This window comes from Catharus ustulatus, chromosome 1 (assembly GCF_009819885.2).
Source record: "Catharus ustulatus isolate bCatUst1 chromosome 1, bCatUst1.pri.v2, whole genome shotgun sequence".
Lineage (NCBI taxonomy): Eukaryota > Metazoa > Chordata > Aves > Passeriformes > Turdidae > Catharus > Catharus ustulatus.
In genome coordinates this window covers 97,001,380-97,020,580 of record NC_046221.1, presented here as the reverse complement: position 1 = coordinate 97,020,580, position 19,201 = coordinate 97,001,380, and the positions used below count along the sequence as shown (strand labels likewise).

At 37.7% G+C, this 19,201-nt stretch overlaps 1 protein-coding gene across 1 annotated transcript in view; it reads right to left on the bottom strand.

Moving 5' to 3' along the window:
- GABBR2 (gamma-aminobutyric acid type B receptor subunit 2) overlaps positions 1 to 19,201 on the bottom strand; it is a 476,329-nt gene that overhangs the window by 158,071 nt on the left and 299,057 nt on the right. The window contains exons 9-11 of the mRNA XM_033069711.2: positions 10,840 to 10,920; positions 7,718 to 7,868; positions 7,102 to 7,234 (exon numbers count right to left, since the gene is read on the bottom strand). Of these exons, the coding sequence (XP_032925602.1) occupies positions 7,102 to 7,234; positions 7,718 to 7,868; positions 10,840 to 10,920 (365 nt within the window). The remainder of the gene's footprint in view (positions 1 to 7,101; positions 7,235 to 7,717; positions 7,869 to 10,839; positions 10,921 to 19,201) is intronic.

Genomic DNA, 19,201 nt, shown 5'->3' with positions numbered 1-19,201 from the left:
CAATTGTCTTTAAGTGGACAATTGCATTGATTTCTGTGGAGTAGGCAGGAGTTGGAAATTAAGCACCTTCTATTTTTCTTGGAAAACTGGGGACATAATGGATAATTATGATGAGCAAAAATGTGTAATCTCAACAAGTTTTCACTGGGTTATGGCTCTGCTTCTATTACTGATGGCAAAATTGACAGTGTGAGCACAAGCAGACCCCAAAGAATGAGTTCATCCCTTTGAATTATACTTTTCTCATTTACACCAGACATTTTTGACAATTTTTTTATGACTTTTAGCTCATTTTTTAGAATTTGTGTGGCACCAGCACAGATTTCTGTAAAACATAAGTGGCAATAATGTTGGAGAATTGAATCCCGCTGTTTTCACATAAATTAAATACAGAGGTTCATCTCATGCTGTGAGATCTCCTGTAGTGATTTCTTAATATCCTTTAGATCATTTTTCACAGTTAATCTATGGGTAGTGTAAAAGATGTTATCATTTCTCCTGTTTCTATAAGGGGGCTTTAAAAAGTGTCTGCTGTTTCTACTGAAGGAGAAGAAAACATTCTAAAAATATTACTTTAATAAATCTCTGGCAAGGTTGTGGTGTATTTGCTTCAGCATATGACATAATTTTGTTTCTAGGATCTATTCAACCTTATAACTTTTGTCTGTACTCTTTTCTTTACCCTCAAGAAAATGTCATTTACTAAAATAGAAGCTGATCAGGCTCATGTTAAACTCAGTAACAGAATTGCTGTAGAATTAAATAGGAGTGAGATCAGTTGCAGACTGAACGACAGGGAGAACAATTATGGAAGTGATTATACAGAAAAGGGAGATTAAAATTAACAGCTAAACAATTAAATAGGAAATAAACTGGAGAATACACAGAAAATTAAAAAGGCCAGATGAAAAACACAAACAAAGGCTCTGGTTTCCAGAGACAAAGAAATAGATTAGAGGCCTAAATAATTTTACAGTTCAATAGAAGTTGAGTGTCTATCTGTTGGATTTTCTTTTAAATTCCTGGCCAAAATTAAACAACTTGAGCGAAAGAATTAGGCAAATATAAAGTCTAAAGACAGTAAACATCTCCTTCTGCCAAAAAAAAATAACCCCACAACAAACCATAACAAAACCCCGAGTTTTGGGGAATGCCCGAAGATCTTAGAGGGCATGAATAAGGACCACATTATCAACTATCCAAATATCAAGGCCACATGCTATTTGGTAGCACAAGACCTAGTCCAAGTGCCCTCTTGCCCACAGAGAAAACCACAGTGGTGATGCTGCCCACAGGTTTTCCTTTCAGTCTGATGCCTCAAATTGATTAAACCGAGAAAATGCAAAGTGACATGCGAAGACAAAGCAGAAATAAATAAAAAGACAGCAGGTTCATACATCTCCCTCTCCCTGCTTTACTATTAGAGGCATGTCACTCCTTTTAGAACTGCACTCAGCCAGCTTTTGGAGTTTTAGCAAATTGCTCACCATCCCCCTCCCGCTGCAACCTGCTTCCATCCCTAGGAATCTGTTCCATAAAAGTTTCACAACTGCCTTTTCCTGCCTTTTCCTCACTACAGTGTATTAGCCTCTGTTTAATATGCCTCTCCACTCATATCACATTGCAATCCTCACACTTCAGAGGTTCAGGGTTTTCCTAGAAAGGGTGAAATGTTAACCATGAAATTCCACCTTGCCTAGCTGTTCTCTCAGCATGGCAGATATAAGAATATTTAAAAAAAAACAGTAAAAAAAGGGAAAAAATCTGCCTTTCACATTGTTGCAAGGCACAGAGTTAAAAGTGTTCATGACCCATAATTAATAATAATACTGGTTGAAAATGCTAAGTTTGTCTGAATATCTGGATACGTTCAAAGGTCACATTTTAAAATGCACATTTGAGAAGATACAAGGTCTATAACATCTACTGTTGCCATGAACACACGTGTCCTCAAGATGCTTTTCTGAGAAAAGGTAGTCACACACACTGTAGTAGCGAGTTGGACTTTGTCAGTGGCCTGTACTCTCTCCTTCTCTCTTTCTGCTTCTCCATCCCAGCCTACTGCTTGGTTTCACCTTTCTGTACAGAGTGTTTCCAAATACCCACATCATGGCTGAGAGCAACCAACTGAAATCTAGGAGCCTGAGCACAGCCCACAGTGTGCAAAAACCTTCACACCTTTTTTTTCACTTTATCTAAACCAAAACACTGACCAGGCTCAGTGAGATCACCTGAAATCACAGAACATCTGCCTGGCTTTGGCAACGCATATAAACTATGCTAACTAATGAGATGATCAAGATAAAGCATGCTTCATTTTAGTACCTATGTAAATTACAAGACTTAAATCCTCTTATATTTTATGTGGCACCTTTGTAAAACACTTTGGAGTATAAAGGATATTTGCTCTGTAGAACAGGTATCTCCTATCAAACCATGAATCCTATATTCAAGAGAGATCATTTGCCACTTTCTAATCACTACAATGACTCACTGCAGCATGCCCAGGAGAAAGTCCTGCTACACATCAGAACTAGCAAGACTGAGGAGAAGAGCTGTTCACTCTACTACTACCTGATGAACCAGGGATTTTTGTGGAACTACAGGTGAGAGCAACGTGGAGTACGTCAAACATCTTCAGCTCCAACTTAATAATTAGATTTACTTTTTTGAAGAAGATGCAAAGCAGAGCGGTCTATGGCTTTCCTCAAGACTATAGTAGCCTTCACTCCCTAGCAGTTCCAACTTGGAAAGACATTACTTATCTTAAATATAAATAATTAAATTCTCAGTGGAATGTATTACAGGAGTCTAAACGTTATGATCTTATCTAACATTCTCTCTATTTTAAGTATCTCTATTTAGTATGTCACCTTAAACTCTATTCACAGGATATGTCACTAGCATTGCTAATTTTGAGTCTCTCTCTTCCATATAATGACTGCTTTGAAAGATGTTTCCACTTGCTTGCATTTTTCCAGTTGGCATCACATCTCATTTCACACTCTTACTTCTAACTTCTCCCTTTTTTTTTTTTCTTTCTTTTTTTTTTCTGCTATGATACCATGGTGATTCTGAAATTAAAAACAAAGATAAATCATTCTCATTCTCTCTCTCTGAAACACTATGTACTTTGGCATACATATGGATGTAATGAACTATTGTATTGCTTTTTTTCTTCTTCTGTGCAACCAATAAAGTTGCTATTAAGTAAGGCATGGTTCAATAATACCCTGACCACTTTCTCAGAACTCACTGCTCTGGATCATTTTAATTCCATGTAATTGGAGTTATAAAGTATGATACCTAATCTCTAATTCTGACACAGAACTAAATTATGCTACATTTACTATTATGAGTTCTTATTGCAAAAACATAGAATTATTATGTATTCAAATATACTGATTGCTTTTTCAGAAATGGCCATACCAAGATAAAAATGAGTGTGTTTGGAAGCCAATTATCCACTCTATCACTCTGTCACAGAGTCCATATTTTACAGTTTTAAAGACTAATATATTACCCTTATTCAGCAAATTATTTTACTATATGTTTAAAGTGCTTTCTGACTCTTAACTACATTTAACACTTGTTTCTATGTTTCAGCATAATGACATATAGACCACCTCCTCCTACACCCAGTGCCTAACAGAGTGGAAAGTGGTAGTACAACTTTACAAATAAATCATTTGAACCTTTCAGGTGTTACTGGTGTAATTTGTTCTGGGAATATTGTACAACATCAGGCATATGCCACATATAGACATAAACTGTTGAAAAGTAAAAAAAGACCTGATGTTGCAAAGCATTTCACCCTTCAAACAGCACTACAAACAACATGCTCCAGAGGAAACAAACCCAACTGAGTTGAATATAATACCTACAATTTAGAAACCATTTTTCCTGAATTTGTAAGGACAGAACAAAGGAATGGCCTGGATTGTAAGGTACCTTAAAGACCACCTATTCCCAATCCCCTTGCTGTGTCAGGAACACCTTAATAAACACAGAAGTTTTAAGGACCTCTTATAATCTTGCCAAAAATTGTCAGAATTTAAACAGACACCATATATAACATATCCAATTAAGTACACTGGCTATTGGGTATATACTGCTACTCTGGTGAGATCTCATCACATCTGAAATACAGAAGACAACGAGGGTGATTACTTGGCTTAGACAGACTAATGACAGCTTTATAGCTCTGCATGTGCTTATAAAACTTGAATGAAAATCGTTACTTCCCTTCAAAAAAAATATCTCCCTTCATTGACATATAGCCATATGTCAGTGTCTTCTCTGTGTCTGAGATACAGTTGTTACATCCTGATAACTTGCCTCAATGGCTTTTTATGATCATTCTCAATTGAAACAGGTTTTTTTTCTTTTAAAGACTAAGCTGCAGTCTGAAATAAAATGGGAATTTTAAACTAATCTCTCATGTCTAGAATGAGTAATCAAAAATCATGCATTTCAAGGGGGATGGATGATAAAGAGAGATTTGTCCTGGCCTGACCCTATAAGCACTGGTATCTCTAAACAGACCTTATGAAACCACTAAGCATATTGCCCACATGGGAATCAGGATGTTCATGACACAGAGCGAAATGCATACTCTGTACCCAGTACCTGGTGGGTGTTTGGGGAAGAGGAGGAGAAAGAGGAGAGTTATTCAACAGGTAAGTGCATTTGTCTCCCATATTTATGAACTTCCCAGTACTAATTCAGAGTTTCCTAGGTACAAAAATAGTTCATTGCTACGCGGAATGATAGCTATGTAGAGATGATATCTAAGAGAAGCATAAGCTATCCCATTTAAAAGTATATAATTGGAGAAAAAAAAAAAATATCATTTTAATTAGTTGGAGGTTGGAAAAGCCTTCCTTATTGGTGGCTACTGAAGGATTTATTGCATCTATGACTATAGCACTAATTGCTGAGGTTCTTAAGATACAGTAGCCATGCACAGGAAAACACAATCAGGAATAGTTCTGTACTGGACTGAAAACTTGGAAAGCCAAGACTGAGAAGAAATCTCAGATTCTGCTCTGTTTATACAGCATTTGACTATGTTATAAAAAAAAATCTCTGCTTAAGGCATGGGGTGATATTTCTTAATCAAAGTTTGGCTCTAGGACACAGAATTCTTCCCACCCCTTTATTTTATTGGTCACCTAAGTCAAGTAAGTGTTTTACACAAGTGAAGATCTATCCCTCTGTGGCAGACAAACAGACTTAACATAATGTTACAGATACAAATTGTAATAAAAGGAAGAGTTATGTAGGATTAGACAAAAGAAGCAGCCCACAGTTAAATTTTGTTGCATTTAGAAAATGAGACTAGTGATTACATTTTGAGAGGCAGATTAGAGAAAAATCAGATAGAAGAAATGTTCTAGCCCAGAGACATGGGATTTTGGACATTGGTTCATTTTTCAGAGTTAAGACTGAACTGTTTCACATGTAAAACAGGACTCAAATTTAGTCTTACATAGCTACATTTGGTTGGAAATCTGTTTCCGAGAACAGCTAGATGCTGGTAAGTATCTCTGGTTCCCACTTTCCTTCTGTTCAGCAGTGCATGGCTGCTTCCAGAGGAGGGCTGTATTGTATGTAGCCCAGTCATACAATGGCCTGCAGCCTGGCAGGGAACTCAGCAGCTCTGGATACAAGCCCCTCAAGTTTGAGCAGATGTGAAGACTTAAAAATTGCATCCCATGCCTAAGGGCATAATTCCTAGATAAAAAATGGTTGATTTCATCTATTGGCCCCATTGTATTCACAGTAATAGACTAGTTTGTGAGAGGTGAACAGGACCATCCTTTTCAAATCTTTAAGGCATCTCTTTCTACTAGCTGTATTGAGAAATAGAGTTCTAGTTTCAGGAAGACTGGATAGTCTTTCCTTCGCATTTCCTTTGCTTAGAGTTTCAGTGTCTGAAACACAGCCCTGTCCAGGCCCAGCTAAGGAAGGTAAGACTCTCCTCAGACAATCCTGTATGTTGACCCATAGTATGTCTTCTAGTCCATCTTGGCATTGCTACAGAATCTCGTGTTTTGAAATGGTCTAACTCAACAGATTACAAGGTGTTTCACTTCTAAAAGGATTCTAGTCAGTATGGAGGGCTTCAGTTGACATATTGGGACGCAACTGTATCAACTAGCTTTAGGCATCCAACTTTCATGCTCTGAATTATCCTCTTGAAGAAAAATTCCTCTCTTGCCGGACATGACATCAGAAATTCAGACTCCTAAAAACAAAAGGTGCTGTGAACTGCAACTTTCTAGAGATGTGAAGAAGAATCAAAAACTCCTGAGTAAGTGTGATATTTGTAGGCAACAGGTCAAGCAAAGTCTTAGAATTTCTTGAGAAGATATTGGATAAATTTAAATGCTTTGTACTGGTTCTGGAAGGAGTATCCTTGCAGAGAAGTTCTTGCCCTATCCCCTTCTTTGAAAAGGCCTCTGTAAGTCAGAGTAAGTGCATATTACACTGAAAAATTAGACAAGTTTCTAGGTGGACATATTTAATTTGGTTTCAGAGTTGCTTGCTTTGATTTAACTAGAATGCATTCTACGTAGATCTAGGCTTGCAAAAATTTATAGCGTGGCCCGGAAATAACAGTAGAAGTCTTTGGAGAATTCACCAAAGAGACTGACTAAAGAGATCTGGACAAACGGCGCTCATGGAGCTTAAAATAATATGGAATTATAAAGAAAACACAGTAGCTTTACAGGTATTACAAGTTGTTATGCTACAAACACAGGCTTTAGTAAATCGTCTTTCTAGATATGATTTCAAAACAAGAATATATATCTACCCTTTCAGTCTGACGTCAAATCCCAATGCATCTGAAGCTTTCTATAATAAATAATTATAACAACAACAATAACAACAACAACAACCACCACCACCATAATGAACCTTTGTGCATGCTTTAGAATTCGGTCCCAGAAAATATCCCAGGAAAGAACTACAAGAAACAGTGATTTAATGGAATGACACATCCAACTACTGAACTTTTCTGTTTGCATTTCTCACACAGTTTCCTGTAAGAGTGAATTCAACTAGAATTGAACTAGAATATATAGAATTACTTACTGTGCAAAGTGTCTCAAATGTCTTTTCGGAGACAAAGGATCCATCAAGACCAAAAAGAAAAATAGATGCATAAGAAAGCATCCCTCCAAGGATAATAAGGTTGTTCATGTAGGGACTGGACATCTTTATTAGTCTATGGACAAAAGGTGATAGTGCATTAAAGAGGAAAAGATTAATGCTAGGCTACTAGAGCAATAAAGAAGAGCTTTTTGAAACCAGGCAAAGAGATAACTCTCCTAGAACTTCATGAAATCTGAAGGCATGCACAGTATTTGCTGTTTTATAAAGTTTTGTTTCAGGTTTCTGAATGCTTATTAAAAAGACCTCCTCTTTTACTGATGGATTAATTAGCTAGGGTTAATGTTATTAGCAGACAGTCAAACATATAATAGAAAATTACACTTTTCAGACAGTATAAAAGCACTTAAATACAGTCTGTTTCAATGTGAATATATTACCCAGTGATTTTAATTAAATAGTTCCAAAATACCACCTTTCCACAGTTTTACATTTTCCTTACATATATATGTAGATAAATAAATAATACATGACTGTTCTACAAACATTGGCATTAAATACAGAAGAATTTGTGATAGAAGTAACATGAATGGCTTACTTCTGATTTCTGTTTTTGATGTTAAAGAACAAGAAAGCACTGGCCATTATCATTCCTAGGATTGTGAGGGCAGAGAGGATGCTGTAGAGAGGCAGGGAGATTTTGCGCAGCTCCTCTTGTATAATTGTTTTGTCCTTCGGAGGCTCAAGTCCTAGAATTACATGAAGAACAAAAAGGCTAAAGCTCAACCAGATGTAGAAAGAAACTTTGTCTTACCTTAGCACTATATCTTGAATTAGCACACTTAGCAACTGTGAACCACATCAGTAGTTGATGAAATCATTGAGTTTGACAGACATATGTTAGTCACATTGATTGACATGAAGATTTGCATTTCTGGAGCAGGTAAATGTCCTCTTTGGAAGAAAAGACACAACCAAACCCCAGTGCAGAACCCCATACATGCTAACTAGCTTCATTTTAAAGTAAATAAACACTAAAATGCAAACTTTGAGTGCAAATTTTACCAGGAGGTTATGCTTTCCTGCAACAATTGACAGAGCAATGAGTAGAAAACAGAAAGCATCACTTCTGTGCTCACTGTTGTTGCCAGAGCAAATTCAAGCAGCCTGTCTGGAGATCAGCCTAGTGTAGCATCACTGGGCCAGGGGTTGATGGCCCTGGGGCTGGAATGCAGTCCTGGGTTGGGGACATGGCAGGGGAAGCCCTGGGAGGAGGGAAGGGAGAGTTGGTGCCCTCAGGATTCGACAGAAGGGAACAATATGGAAAAATGGATAGCAAAAGTTTTATAGAGACAGATCCACTTTGCAGATGTGGATTTCAATGTCTGAACTTAAAAACTAAGTTTAAAGCTGTGTACTTCACTGACAGTCAGCTCCAACTAATTAAAGGTTTCTTGGTTTAATGAGGAGAATCACTTTCTGACAACTGCAATAAAGCTCTGCATCACTGACTTTCCACACTCCATTTCACCTGCTTACTAATTTTTTCCTTGGTGCAGGAGATTGGCAAAAGGCCTTTTGCATTGCTGTCTTCCTTCAGAAACAGATTTGTTTGCCCCACAGCTCCTGAGCCTGTCCTTTCACATTGGCTCTCTGATGGGGCTGCAAGAACCACAGGGCTGAGCAGCTCCTTTCACAGTACGGCTGCAGAAGCAGAGCTGTGAGTCCCTGACTAGCAGCTGCCATGGCTGAATTTTATATCCACTCTTCTGCCTTGCACCTAAAAGAATATTTGAAGATTTGCACCATAAAATAGTTTTACCTTTAAGAGTTAAAATGATTCAGACCATGGAAATTTGCTATCCTTTAGACTTTATGCCCAACTTTTCAGAAAAAAAAATTCCTTTAGGTGCTTGCAAAATAGTGGCTGGAAAGGGACCATTTGTTGATTTAATATTGGAGAGAAGTACCTGAGATTTTCCTCTTTCCTTCCACATTGCATATATTTACAGACCATAGCAATACATAAAATTAGACAACTAACAAGCCAAAAAACCAATAAAACACATGCTGATTTAAAAAAGGTAACATTAAAAATTAAAACTTCACTCTACTCTTTCTACACTCTACAGAGTACATTGATGGTTTGTATTTATTAAACATAAACAGTAAGTCTACAAAATTTATTTTCTTGTTTGTGCACTGGCCATTCAATCCTGTTGCTTCCTGCTGCTGTGGAATTTTATGCAATGGTTTAAACCATTAAAGGAACATTTTTACTACTCTCTATTTCAGACACTTAAAGTTACTAGGTTTCTTTTACTGACTGGAAGTCAGTGTCCTCCACATTGAATATCCAACTGTCTCAGTGAAAAGCTAAGCTGAGTCAAAGCAAAAGATTCACTGAGTCACATAATACATCTTAAAACAACATACCAGAGGCTATGGATGGAAAGACCACCTTATCCTGAAAAAAGACTGTACAGAGACTTTTCCTCATCATATACTGTCTGTAAAAGTGAGAAGCTATGAACAAATGCTGTCGCCTGTAACTTGATTCATACTTCATATATACTCTGGAAACTAATGGGACTGAATCAGTATTACACTACAACATTAGTACCTCCTTGTGACAAAAATAATCTGCTGGGTCCCGCAATTTGGCAACTGGGACAGATTCTGCACCCTTCATTTCCAAAGCCACATTCCCCAGAGACACGTGAGAGGTTTGTGTGTCTGTGATCTGTTAAGTCCAGCAAGGGACACCAAAAAGAAAGGTGGAAAGCTCCAGCAGAAGGACAAGTAGTCATGAATTAGATCACCGGTGAAACTCCACGCATGCTCATGCAAACCTTGGGCATTGGGACACTGGAGAAAAGTGTAGTAGAGTACAACAGCACAACAGCTTGATACTCATCCACCTCACCACTCCCAGGGCAAAACCACACAGAACCCTCAAAGCCAACTTTACTCTCTCACACTGAACAGCACCATAGCAGAGCTTAAAATTAAATCTTAAAAATTAGCTTTGAAAATAATGTATATGATTATATTCAACAGGAGACACCCTTAAAACTCATTTCAGCTCACACCTAGCTGCTATCACCACGGGCTCTGAAAACCATAGGTATGCCTGCACTCCTGCTGCTTCCTTGAGGAACTCCTCATGTTATATTTGGAGCAGCATGGGACAAAAAATGGCAGGAAGATACAGCAAGAAATGCTTCATGTCTGCTGTGGACCTTTGAAGTGCTGCTGGTCTGAAAACTCTCTCTGGCCCTGTTTCCCACAGGCCATGTTAAAGCTAGCCTTGGTACTTTTAAAACCTATATTCTAACTACCTAACAGACACCTCCCAAAGAACAACTACCTCCTTCTTATGTTTGCAAACACAGAGCATGAGAGCATCCCTCAGGTGAGATAAACTGGGGGAGTTGCGAATGGGGATGAAATAGAACATTATTCATTGGCGAAGAACCTGCTTGATGAAATATCAAAGAACATTTATGTACACATATAAATTTGATTTTGCCCTATCACTGGAAGACCAAAACACTGCGATTTTCTGTTCAGAATTCAATTTTTTCCCTTTTACTTTCTACAGTGTCACAGCATTTGATATTAAAAATCATAGAACAGTTTTTTAAGAGCACACAGTCTTACAAACCACATACAGCTATCCATGTCATTCCTGAATCTCTTTCCAGTTTTGTCTCTCACCTTGGAATCTGATGCTGTTGTTGATTATTACCAATTTGTCATCCACAGCATTGTATTCTCCCACCTTTACTTCCTTTTGTTCTGCAGAGAAAAAACAAGAGTGATTGTTTATGGCAGTTCACATGTTCTCAATTATTTAACTGATTTTTTTCTTTTTTGACAGTATGTCAAAAGGAAAAGAAATATGAAAGAATAAGGCATGAATAATTAAATCAGAATGCCAGACAGCTAACATCATTAAAAGAAACATTTCTAGTTCTTGAAAGAAACACAAAGCATTTTTAAGAACTCATTTACATAATCACGAAACTCTTATAGGACATGGCCATCTCCAGCTTAAAGATTACATGGTTTCTTACTGGCTTGCACCAAGCAGGGCATTTTTACTGGGAGAACAAACACAGCTAAATCACACATTCCCCTCCCATTTAAACAACTAGGACATCTTGCTTTGTGAAGTATTTCCCAGGAGAGTCGTGGTGGCAGGCTCCAGCCAGTATGGAGCAGACTGGCTAGTTAACAGATATGCTGGGAATCAAATCTCTTACTGGGAATTAGCAAGTCATTAGTACCCTGACTGTAAAACATACTGTGTTATATAATTAAAGCCAACACACACCTGAGTTACAGTTTTACAGTTAGTCTCATCTGGCATTTTGGGACTCTGTCACATCTATGGCCTTCTTGTACCTGACAGAATAGAGTATGCAGGTAGAGGAATTAATTTGTTTGCTGCCTTGGCCACTGTACCTGGAACTCTGGCATGCATTTATCTCACATTTCTGATGACATCTGGCATCAATTATTTTCTACTATTTTTGTCAAGTTTTTGGTATGGCTTAGAAGTGCTGCAGCTTACTGTATTATCATTTTTACACTAAAACTTTTACATTTTGATTAGACTTAAAAACCACAGGCCCATTGGCTAAAGATTTCTTTGGAGAGCTGCCTCAACAGAGACAAAAATTTTCTTTCAGGTGTCTCTGTCCGGGCATACACAGACCAATTTGCATTCAAATTCTGAGTTCATGACCCTATTTGTGACACTGATTTTAGGAGCTGATGATCTTGAGCTAGATGGCAAATTTGGAAAGACTGTATTTCACCCAACAGCTCCACATTAACCTTTTCTCCTTTCTCACTCAAAGTGATTTTGCCTGTTCAGCTCTGCTGAATAGAGCAGCTAGCTCAATTGTTGTAAAATCTACAGTCTGCCTAATACTAATTTGAGAGCTCACAGGAGGCAAAAGTTTCCTTAACACAAACCGCTATCTTTATTTTTATATTGTTACATATATTGTTATATTTTTAAAATTGTCTATAACAAATTGTAGACTGGGCTGCAAATCTGACAGGAGATCCTAGGCATTTACTAAAAGCCCATTAAGAGCTGGAATTTGCAGTTCTGAAGACTTATTTAACTTTCCCATGACTAAGTTTGGAATAAAAGAAAAATCCCCTGGTATCCAGCAGCAGTTTCACAAAGCCCATACATCTTGCATCACATACTGTTAGAAATGAATATAAGTTTGTAATTTCTGCCAAAGACAGAACATTCACTGTGAAATAGATACATGAATCAATTCTTGACAATCTTAAACAAGAAAATATTCCCAGTAGTCATCTAAAAGCTAAAATAGTTAATGCTAAAACCAGAACCAATCTACTTCCATTTGTACTTTAGCATGACAGCTGTTACCTGTAGATCTAAAACCTCAAAACACAACCTAGAGAAAAGAGAGAAAAACATCAGGATGCATATTGATATACGGTGGGTATATTAGATACCAGATACTCCACAGCATGTCCTGACAGCAGAAGAGGATGACACACACCTTGGTGTTGGTCTAGCCCCAGCTTCACAGCAGCAGGCTAAAGCCTCATAGCTCAGGTGAGCACAGACGGGAGGTAACTACACTATAACCATTTTTGTATGGAGAGTTTACTGGGACTAGATGAGATGTAGGAAGCACATAACAGGTGGAGAAACATACACAAAATACTGTGTATTTCTGTGGTCTGATTACAGTACTGCAATTAAGGAAGTTTTTCTGCGATTATTTCATGTGGCAGATGACCCCATTTCTTTTCAGCGTTTATGGATTCTTACATGGTTTCCTTCACGGGTGAAGTGACACTGAGAATGCGCCTGTCTTATAATAGCTATCCTGGGTACCAGGAGCTAACCCGTGTAGGAATGGAGCTCAGTATTTGGACAAACAAGCTTCCATGACATCCTAAAGATTTTTGGACTTAGAAACCCAAGAATGTGGGGGAAAAAACCCACTATTTACTATCAGGAAACCATATGATCAATGCCTTGTCCCTTACCAACAGGAAAGGACAGTTCATAGAGGACATGCCACACTTTATTGAAGTCAAGAAGAGCCATAAAGATATTTGATATCTTAAGGTAGTAACAACTGTGGAAATTAGTCTGTGAGGGAAATAAAACCTACTTTTATTGAGAGGAAGGATATACTATCCACTTTATAGTGTGATTACAGGGGTGTTCAGGGGGAGACACAAAAAGGTTTTTTGTGATCTTTTGTTCTCCTAGCAAGGACAAATACAACTGCTGGTTTTTTAGATCCCCAAGCATAAGTGCTGGTCAGTGACAAAGCCACTTCCAAATATTAATTAAAGGAAGCAAGGAGACAGGACTGTGGTTCTCCTCTCTTGCACAGGTCAATACAGCTAAGGATGGGACTGCAGGCTCACTTTTCTATATGCCATTCCTTTCAGTTGCCTTTGGAAATTTTGAATTATTAAAGCTAGTATAGTAATTGTATAATGTAGCTCATATCTGTCAAAATCTCTGAGTGTTCAATAAAAAAAGGACAGGAGAGAGTAGAACTCCTTCAAAGAAACACACCAACAAAGGGCTTCTCAGAATACTCAGAATATGATGTTGGCTTCTCTCTGTAGTGCTTCTATTATTTTTAACTAGATGCATAATCATAATAGAAATATTGTATTGAAGCTTACATTAAAATGCAGAAGAAAAATATGAGGGAAAATGTACTGGGGTTGTGAGATAATGTTTGTCAATATCATGACAGGAGCGGAGAAATGTTGGAACTTGAATCTGAAGCTGTTTTTCACAGAGGGACAAAAAAAGTATAAAAACTAACCAATCCAGATAAAACTGGCCCAGAAGAATGTGACTGTAACTTTTGCCTATAAGACTCATGGAACTATAAACAATCCTTGTTGTTAATTAATTGTCACTGAATAGAGTATTTATATCACCAAGATAAAAGCCTTCTGCCAACAAAGAATGAGAAACTCTTAAAGGTATATTGAAAAGCTTTTCTCTATATATTTTATCACAAAATTTTATGGCCCACTTTAAGCAACTCCACACAAATTGACTCACTACCACTTAATTAATTAGCTCACATTTCACAAAGTTAGTACAGAGGATTTTCAAGAGCATATCAGGTAGTTACATGTTCTCGTTGAATAAAAGCAAAAAAAAAATCTGCAACTGATATCAGCTGAATAAAACAAACTTACCAAAATGCACAGCAGTATGGTTGCCAGTTTGACTGTTAACCACTTACACTGAGAATTTCCAAATGAGTCTATGCTTAGTTTCAGTTCCTTTTGCTCTATGTCATAATTTCTATTTTCATCACATTTTTATAAGTGTACTTATTCACACCTCATGAAGACAGTTTCTACCGAGTGTTTAAGGATGAGAGAAATGCACTTGCAGTGCATAAGAGATGGGACAGATGGATTTTCCTCTATGTAGACAATGTTGTCTAGCTGTATCTAAAGCTAATAGCACCCTCAGTTATGTCAGTCTGATTGCAAATAGCCCTCACCGTGATGCAGTTGAGCCAACATAAAAATGTTTATACCAGTATAAGCACCAGTATAATTTATGCTTATAAAGGCCCCTCTGAAAACCCACCATCTCCTACAATGTTTTAAAAATACATGTATTGATATGTGTTTCCATTCATGAACTCCTATATGTCTGCTTAGATATACTCATGTAAAAACTATGTCTGTGCTAGCATAAAGCCAAATTATATGTCTGTCCTAACTTCATTGCAGTGCCCAAACCACATGGCTCCAAATGAAGATTAAGGATTTCAAAGCTCATAATACCTTACCATAGCTTGACACTATTAAGAATGCTGTTATGTCACTGCAGCTCTTTATAAACTTAGAATTCCATGCAAACTACCAACAGAAATGTGAGCAAGTGATGAGTATTCCCTTTCCAACAAATATGAAATACGTTTTAAAGTAAATTTAATAAACTTAGCATGGACTATACTCCAGATAACTAAAGGTTACAGAGGTTTCTCATCTAGAGGACACAGGCTATGCTTGATTTAGAAGCAGCAGAAAAATCTTACATGTAGCTGAAAGCCTAAAAAATATCTAGGTCTTAGTTTGTTCTGAAAAACCATGCCTGCAAAAGGTGCTGCCTCCACGACTCCTCCTTGAATAGTTTTTCATTTTTTATATAGCCTCTCCTGCTTCTCCACACAGTACATAATCACTGAGCTCCCTTAAACCTTGCTATGACATCAGTTTAACAATCCCTTCTCCCACTCTCTTCCAGATGCCCCTTTTGCTTAACTATCCTAATTCAGTGGGAGTGATTAGATGCTTAGCCTTTCAGAAAAATCTTGCTGCATAATCAGCACTCAGCAGCCTATCTCAGGAACCAATGTTATTAAACTTTGTCCTACAACAGAACCATTTAGTTTCTGAGCATTATTCCTTTTTCATGCATCACAGCTCAACAGGACTGCTGGCAGCTATAGGCAATACTTAGTCATCAGATCTCACAAAAATTTTGGAAAAGTGTTTACCAACAGGTGAAACTAAGCATGGTCATATGCACCTGAAATACTTGAAGAAGAGAATGGCTCTAAAATTTGGCAAGATTTTCTGGTGATTTCAGCCGGAGTAAAGTTAATTTTTTTCACAGTGGCTAGTACAAGGCTGCATTTTGGATTTCTGCTGGACACAGAGTTGATAATACAGAGATGTTTTTGTTCTTGCTGAGCGGGGCTTGCACATAGTCAAAGCCTGTTTGCTTTTCATACTGACACATTGGCAAGGGGCTGGAGATACATGGGAGGCTGGGATGAGAGACAGCTGGGACAGGTGATTTCAGCTGACCAAAGCGATATTCCAGGCCATGTGGCCTCATGCTCAGAATATAAAGCGAGGGAAGAAGGAGGAGATATTTGGAGCGACAGCATGTGTCTTCCCAAGTAAATGTTACATGGGGTGAGGCCATGCTCTCCTGGAAATGGCTGAACAGCTGCCTACCCATGGGAAGTGGTGAATGAATTCCTTGTTTTGCTTTGGTTGTGTGCATGGCTTCTGCTTTTCTTATTAAACTGTCTTCATGTCAAACCCTGAGTTCTGTGCTTTTACCCTGCCAATTCCCTCCCCAGTCCTGCTGGTGGAGGAGTGACCAAGTGGCTCTGTGGGGCTTGGCTGCTGACTGGGGTTAAACCACACAGATTTTAATCTCAAATTTCAGATCAATCTCCTAGGCATGAATCACAAATCATGCCACTGCACAGGTACTCACATTTTCAAAGACACATCTGACCTGTCTTAAAGCTCACCATCAGCAAGCTATTGGCAAGTCATTGATAGGTTCAGTGCAGAGAAAGAGTGAAGGGTGCTCTGACACCTTACATTATGGTATCCTTAGGCTTGTCTCTCTCCCATTTAGCTTCTGCTCACACTCCCTTTTAAAGAGTGAATGCTTTTCTTTAACACTTTACACCAGTCACCTAGCAATCATTTGTCACTGACAGGTCTTAGGTCTTCTTTCTCATTCCCTCTATTGCCTCCTGGGAAGGCTCCTGAAGAAATTATGTGCTGCACTGGGCGACAGCAATCCTGTGGCCAAGAGCAAGTCACAGGAAAGAAGACTGGCTGAACACAAGCAGTGAAAAACTTGAGCTGCAGACTGAAAACTGATGCCAAGCCTGAGAACACTTCCCATATTTCAATAAATCCTGTACAAAGTGACTGCAAAGTCTTTGCTAAACTGCTCTACCTGTCTCACTCCTTGTGAAAGCTGTTTCATGAAATAACGGTCTACCAAATAACTGGAAATGCTGTCTCAAATGCCTTTACAATACAGAATGAAACTAAGTGTCAGGAAAGCTAATTTCCTTCAGAATAAACACAGAAACATTTCATGTTGTGGATCATGTAGAAATTCTTAGCAAATTAATGCAATCTTAACTTTCATAATATATCCTTGTCAGACAGGACTGAGAAGCTTTTCAGTTATCCTTATCACATATCAGCAATAACCAACACCAGTTGAAAGTTTCCAATTAAAAAAAAGAACTACAATAGAAGCTTATAAATAATGAATGAGGAAAACCTTTTTCATCCACTTGCAGGCAACCATTTCTTTGTTCAAAGACAGAAATGCTGAGATTAAGAATCACAGTTCAAATAAGGAAGAAAATGTCAGGTCAGATAGAAGATTATGCTTCAGCAGAAGCTGCCAGAAAAGAAAGACTCAAGGAAGAAAAACATGTTACCTTTGCAAGGATTTGAACTGTGATAGTTTTTACCCTTGTAATTAGAGTTTTAAAATTTGTTTTGCCCTAAGAAATACTACTTTAATCTTTAACTGTTGCATAGCTATTTCCTTCATTTAAATTTTTATTTATGTGTTGTATTTGTGAAATCTGAGATTTTACTGCTTTGGAAACATATATACACAGCATACAGCAAATCTTGAGTTATGAAAGCAGTATATATAACAAGTGATAATGACCCCTTATAGCCAGTTCTCTGTAAATCTTTCAGTCATCCATAAAGCAAAACAGACAGAAAGGTCAAACCAGACAAAGGCCAAACAGGGCATCCTTAGAGTGGGGATAAAAGGTAAGGAGTCAGAACCCTGGGCAAAATTTCACTACATTAGTACTGGTGTTTTGCCAAAAAGACACAGCAAGCAAGTAGCACACAAAGCACCATTAAGTAACCTGAACTCATAAAAGAATCAGTAATTTTGTAGTCCAAGCAGATTCTTCTATAAAAATGTCAAGAATCTGCATTTTCACGAGTTTGTGAAATTATTTTTACTGATTCTTCTTAAGCTTTGTTTTCAAGTTCCTTATGATGCTTCTGTCTTACTTGGTTTGTTAGACTGACTTCTAGCTCTGTACAGAAATCCAGCAATATAGTTCATATGGATTCAATACCTAAAAATATTAGGTATTTATACATTATATATCAAAGAAAGAGCTATATAATGAAATAAAAAAATAAAGGCTGTGTTTAAAACAATTATTTCTTTAAATGTGAATTGTTAACACCGTCATTATAGCTTTCATTCAGGAAACTGAGAAAGGTATAAATGAAAATAAAGAAATGAAGGCAGATCATCCATGAAGCACAACAATGGTTGTGGTGAAGCAAATGAACAGAGCTTACATTAATTCTTCTGAATAGAAGTTCTTGTTTCTTAGGATGCTTAATTAAATCCTTGATACTTTGAAATGAGGTTGTATATGAGATCACACTTTTTCTTAGATTTAGTAATTGTAGAATAAAATCTTGACAGATATCAAACTGTACAACCTGAAATGTATGTCAGTAATTTGAATCAACTCTAGTAAGTAAATGACAAGATAAAAATATATATTCAAGTGGATTATATTCTAGGATACATGGATGTGCAACAACATCATCATCCTAGTTTAGCCAAGGGTTCTTCTGTTTTACTGTTCATTTTGTTTTATTATTTGCTTAACTTTTCAGAGAATGCAAATCCTCATCATTCTAGGAGTTTATTTGCCAAAATATATTATTCTTTAAAGTTGAATGGTGTAAGTATACATGTCTTCTTTAATATTAATATTTATCTAAACTTAGCATGGTCTGCAAAAATTTATATTTATACCATTTATCACTTAGAGTGACTTCCTCCTGGCAGAGTCCAAACCCAGCAGGCTTTTCTTGACTCAGAATTTATAGTGGGAAATAACATTGTACATATAAAACTACAGGCAGCAATCATGAGAAGACATTTGCTCAGTTAATAAATGATAACTCAATTTCATTACTTTCTGTGTCATACACTAGTCCATTTTCTACAGAGGTGTGTGAGGGAGTCAGCCTGTGCAAGCTTGGGCTGACTTCCCAGGAGAACTCCCAGGAGCTTCCCAGCTTGGAAAGGCCATCCAGGCAGTGACAGGTTTGGACATAGATGCCACTGCTACTGCAGAGAAGCCCCCCTGGCAGTATCCCAGAGCCCAGCAGCAGCTCCATCTGCCAGAGTCTCTCGAGGAGAGGGACAACTGAAGGCAGGCCCAGGCAGGGCGTGGAGGTGCCAGTGAGAGAGGTG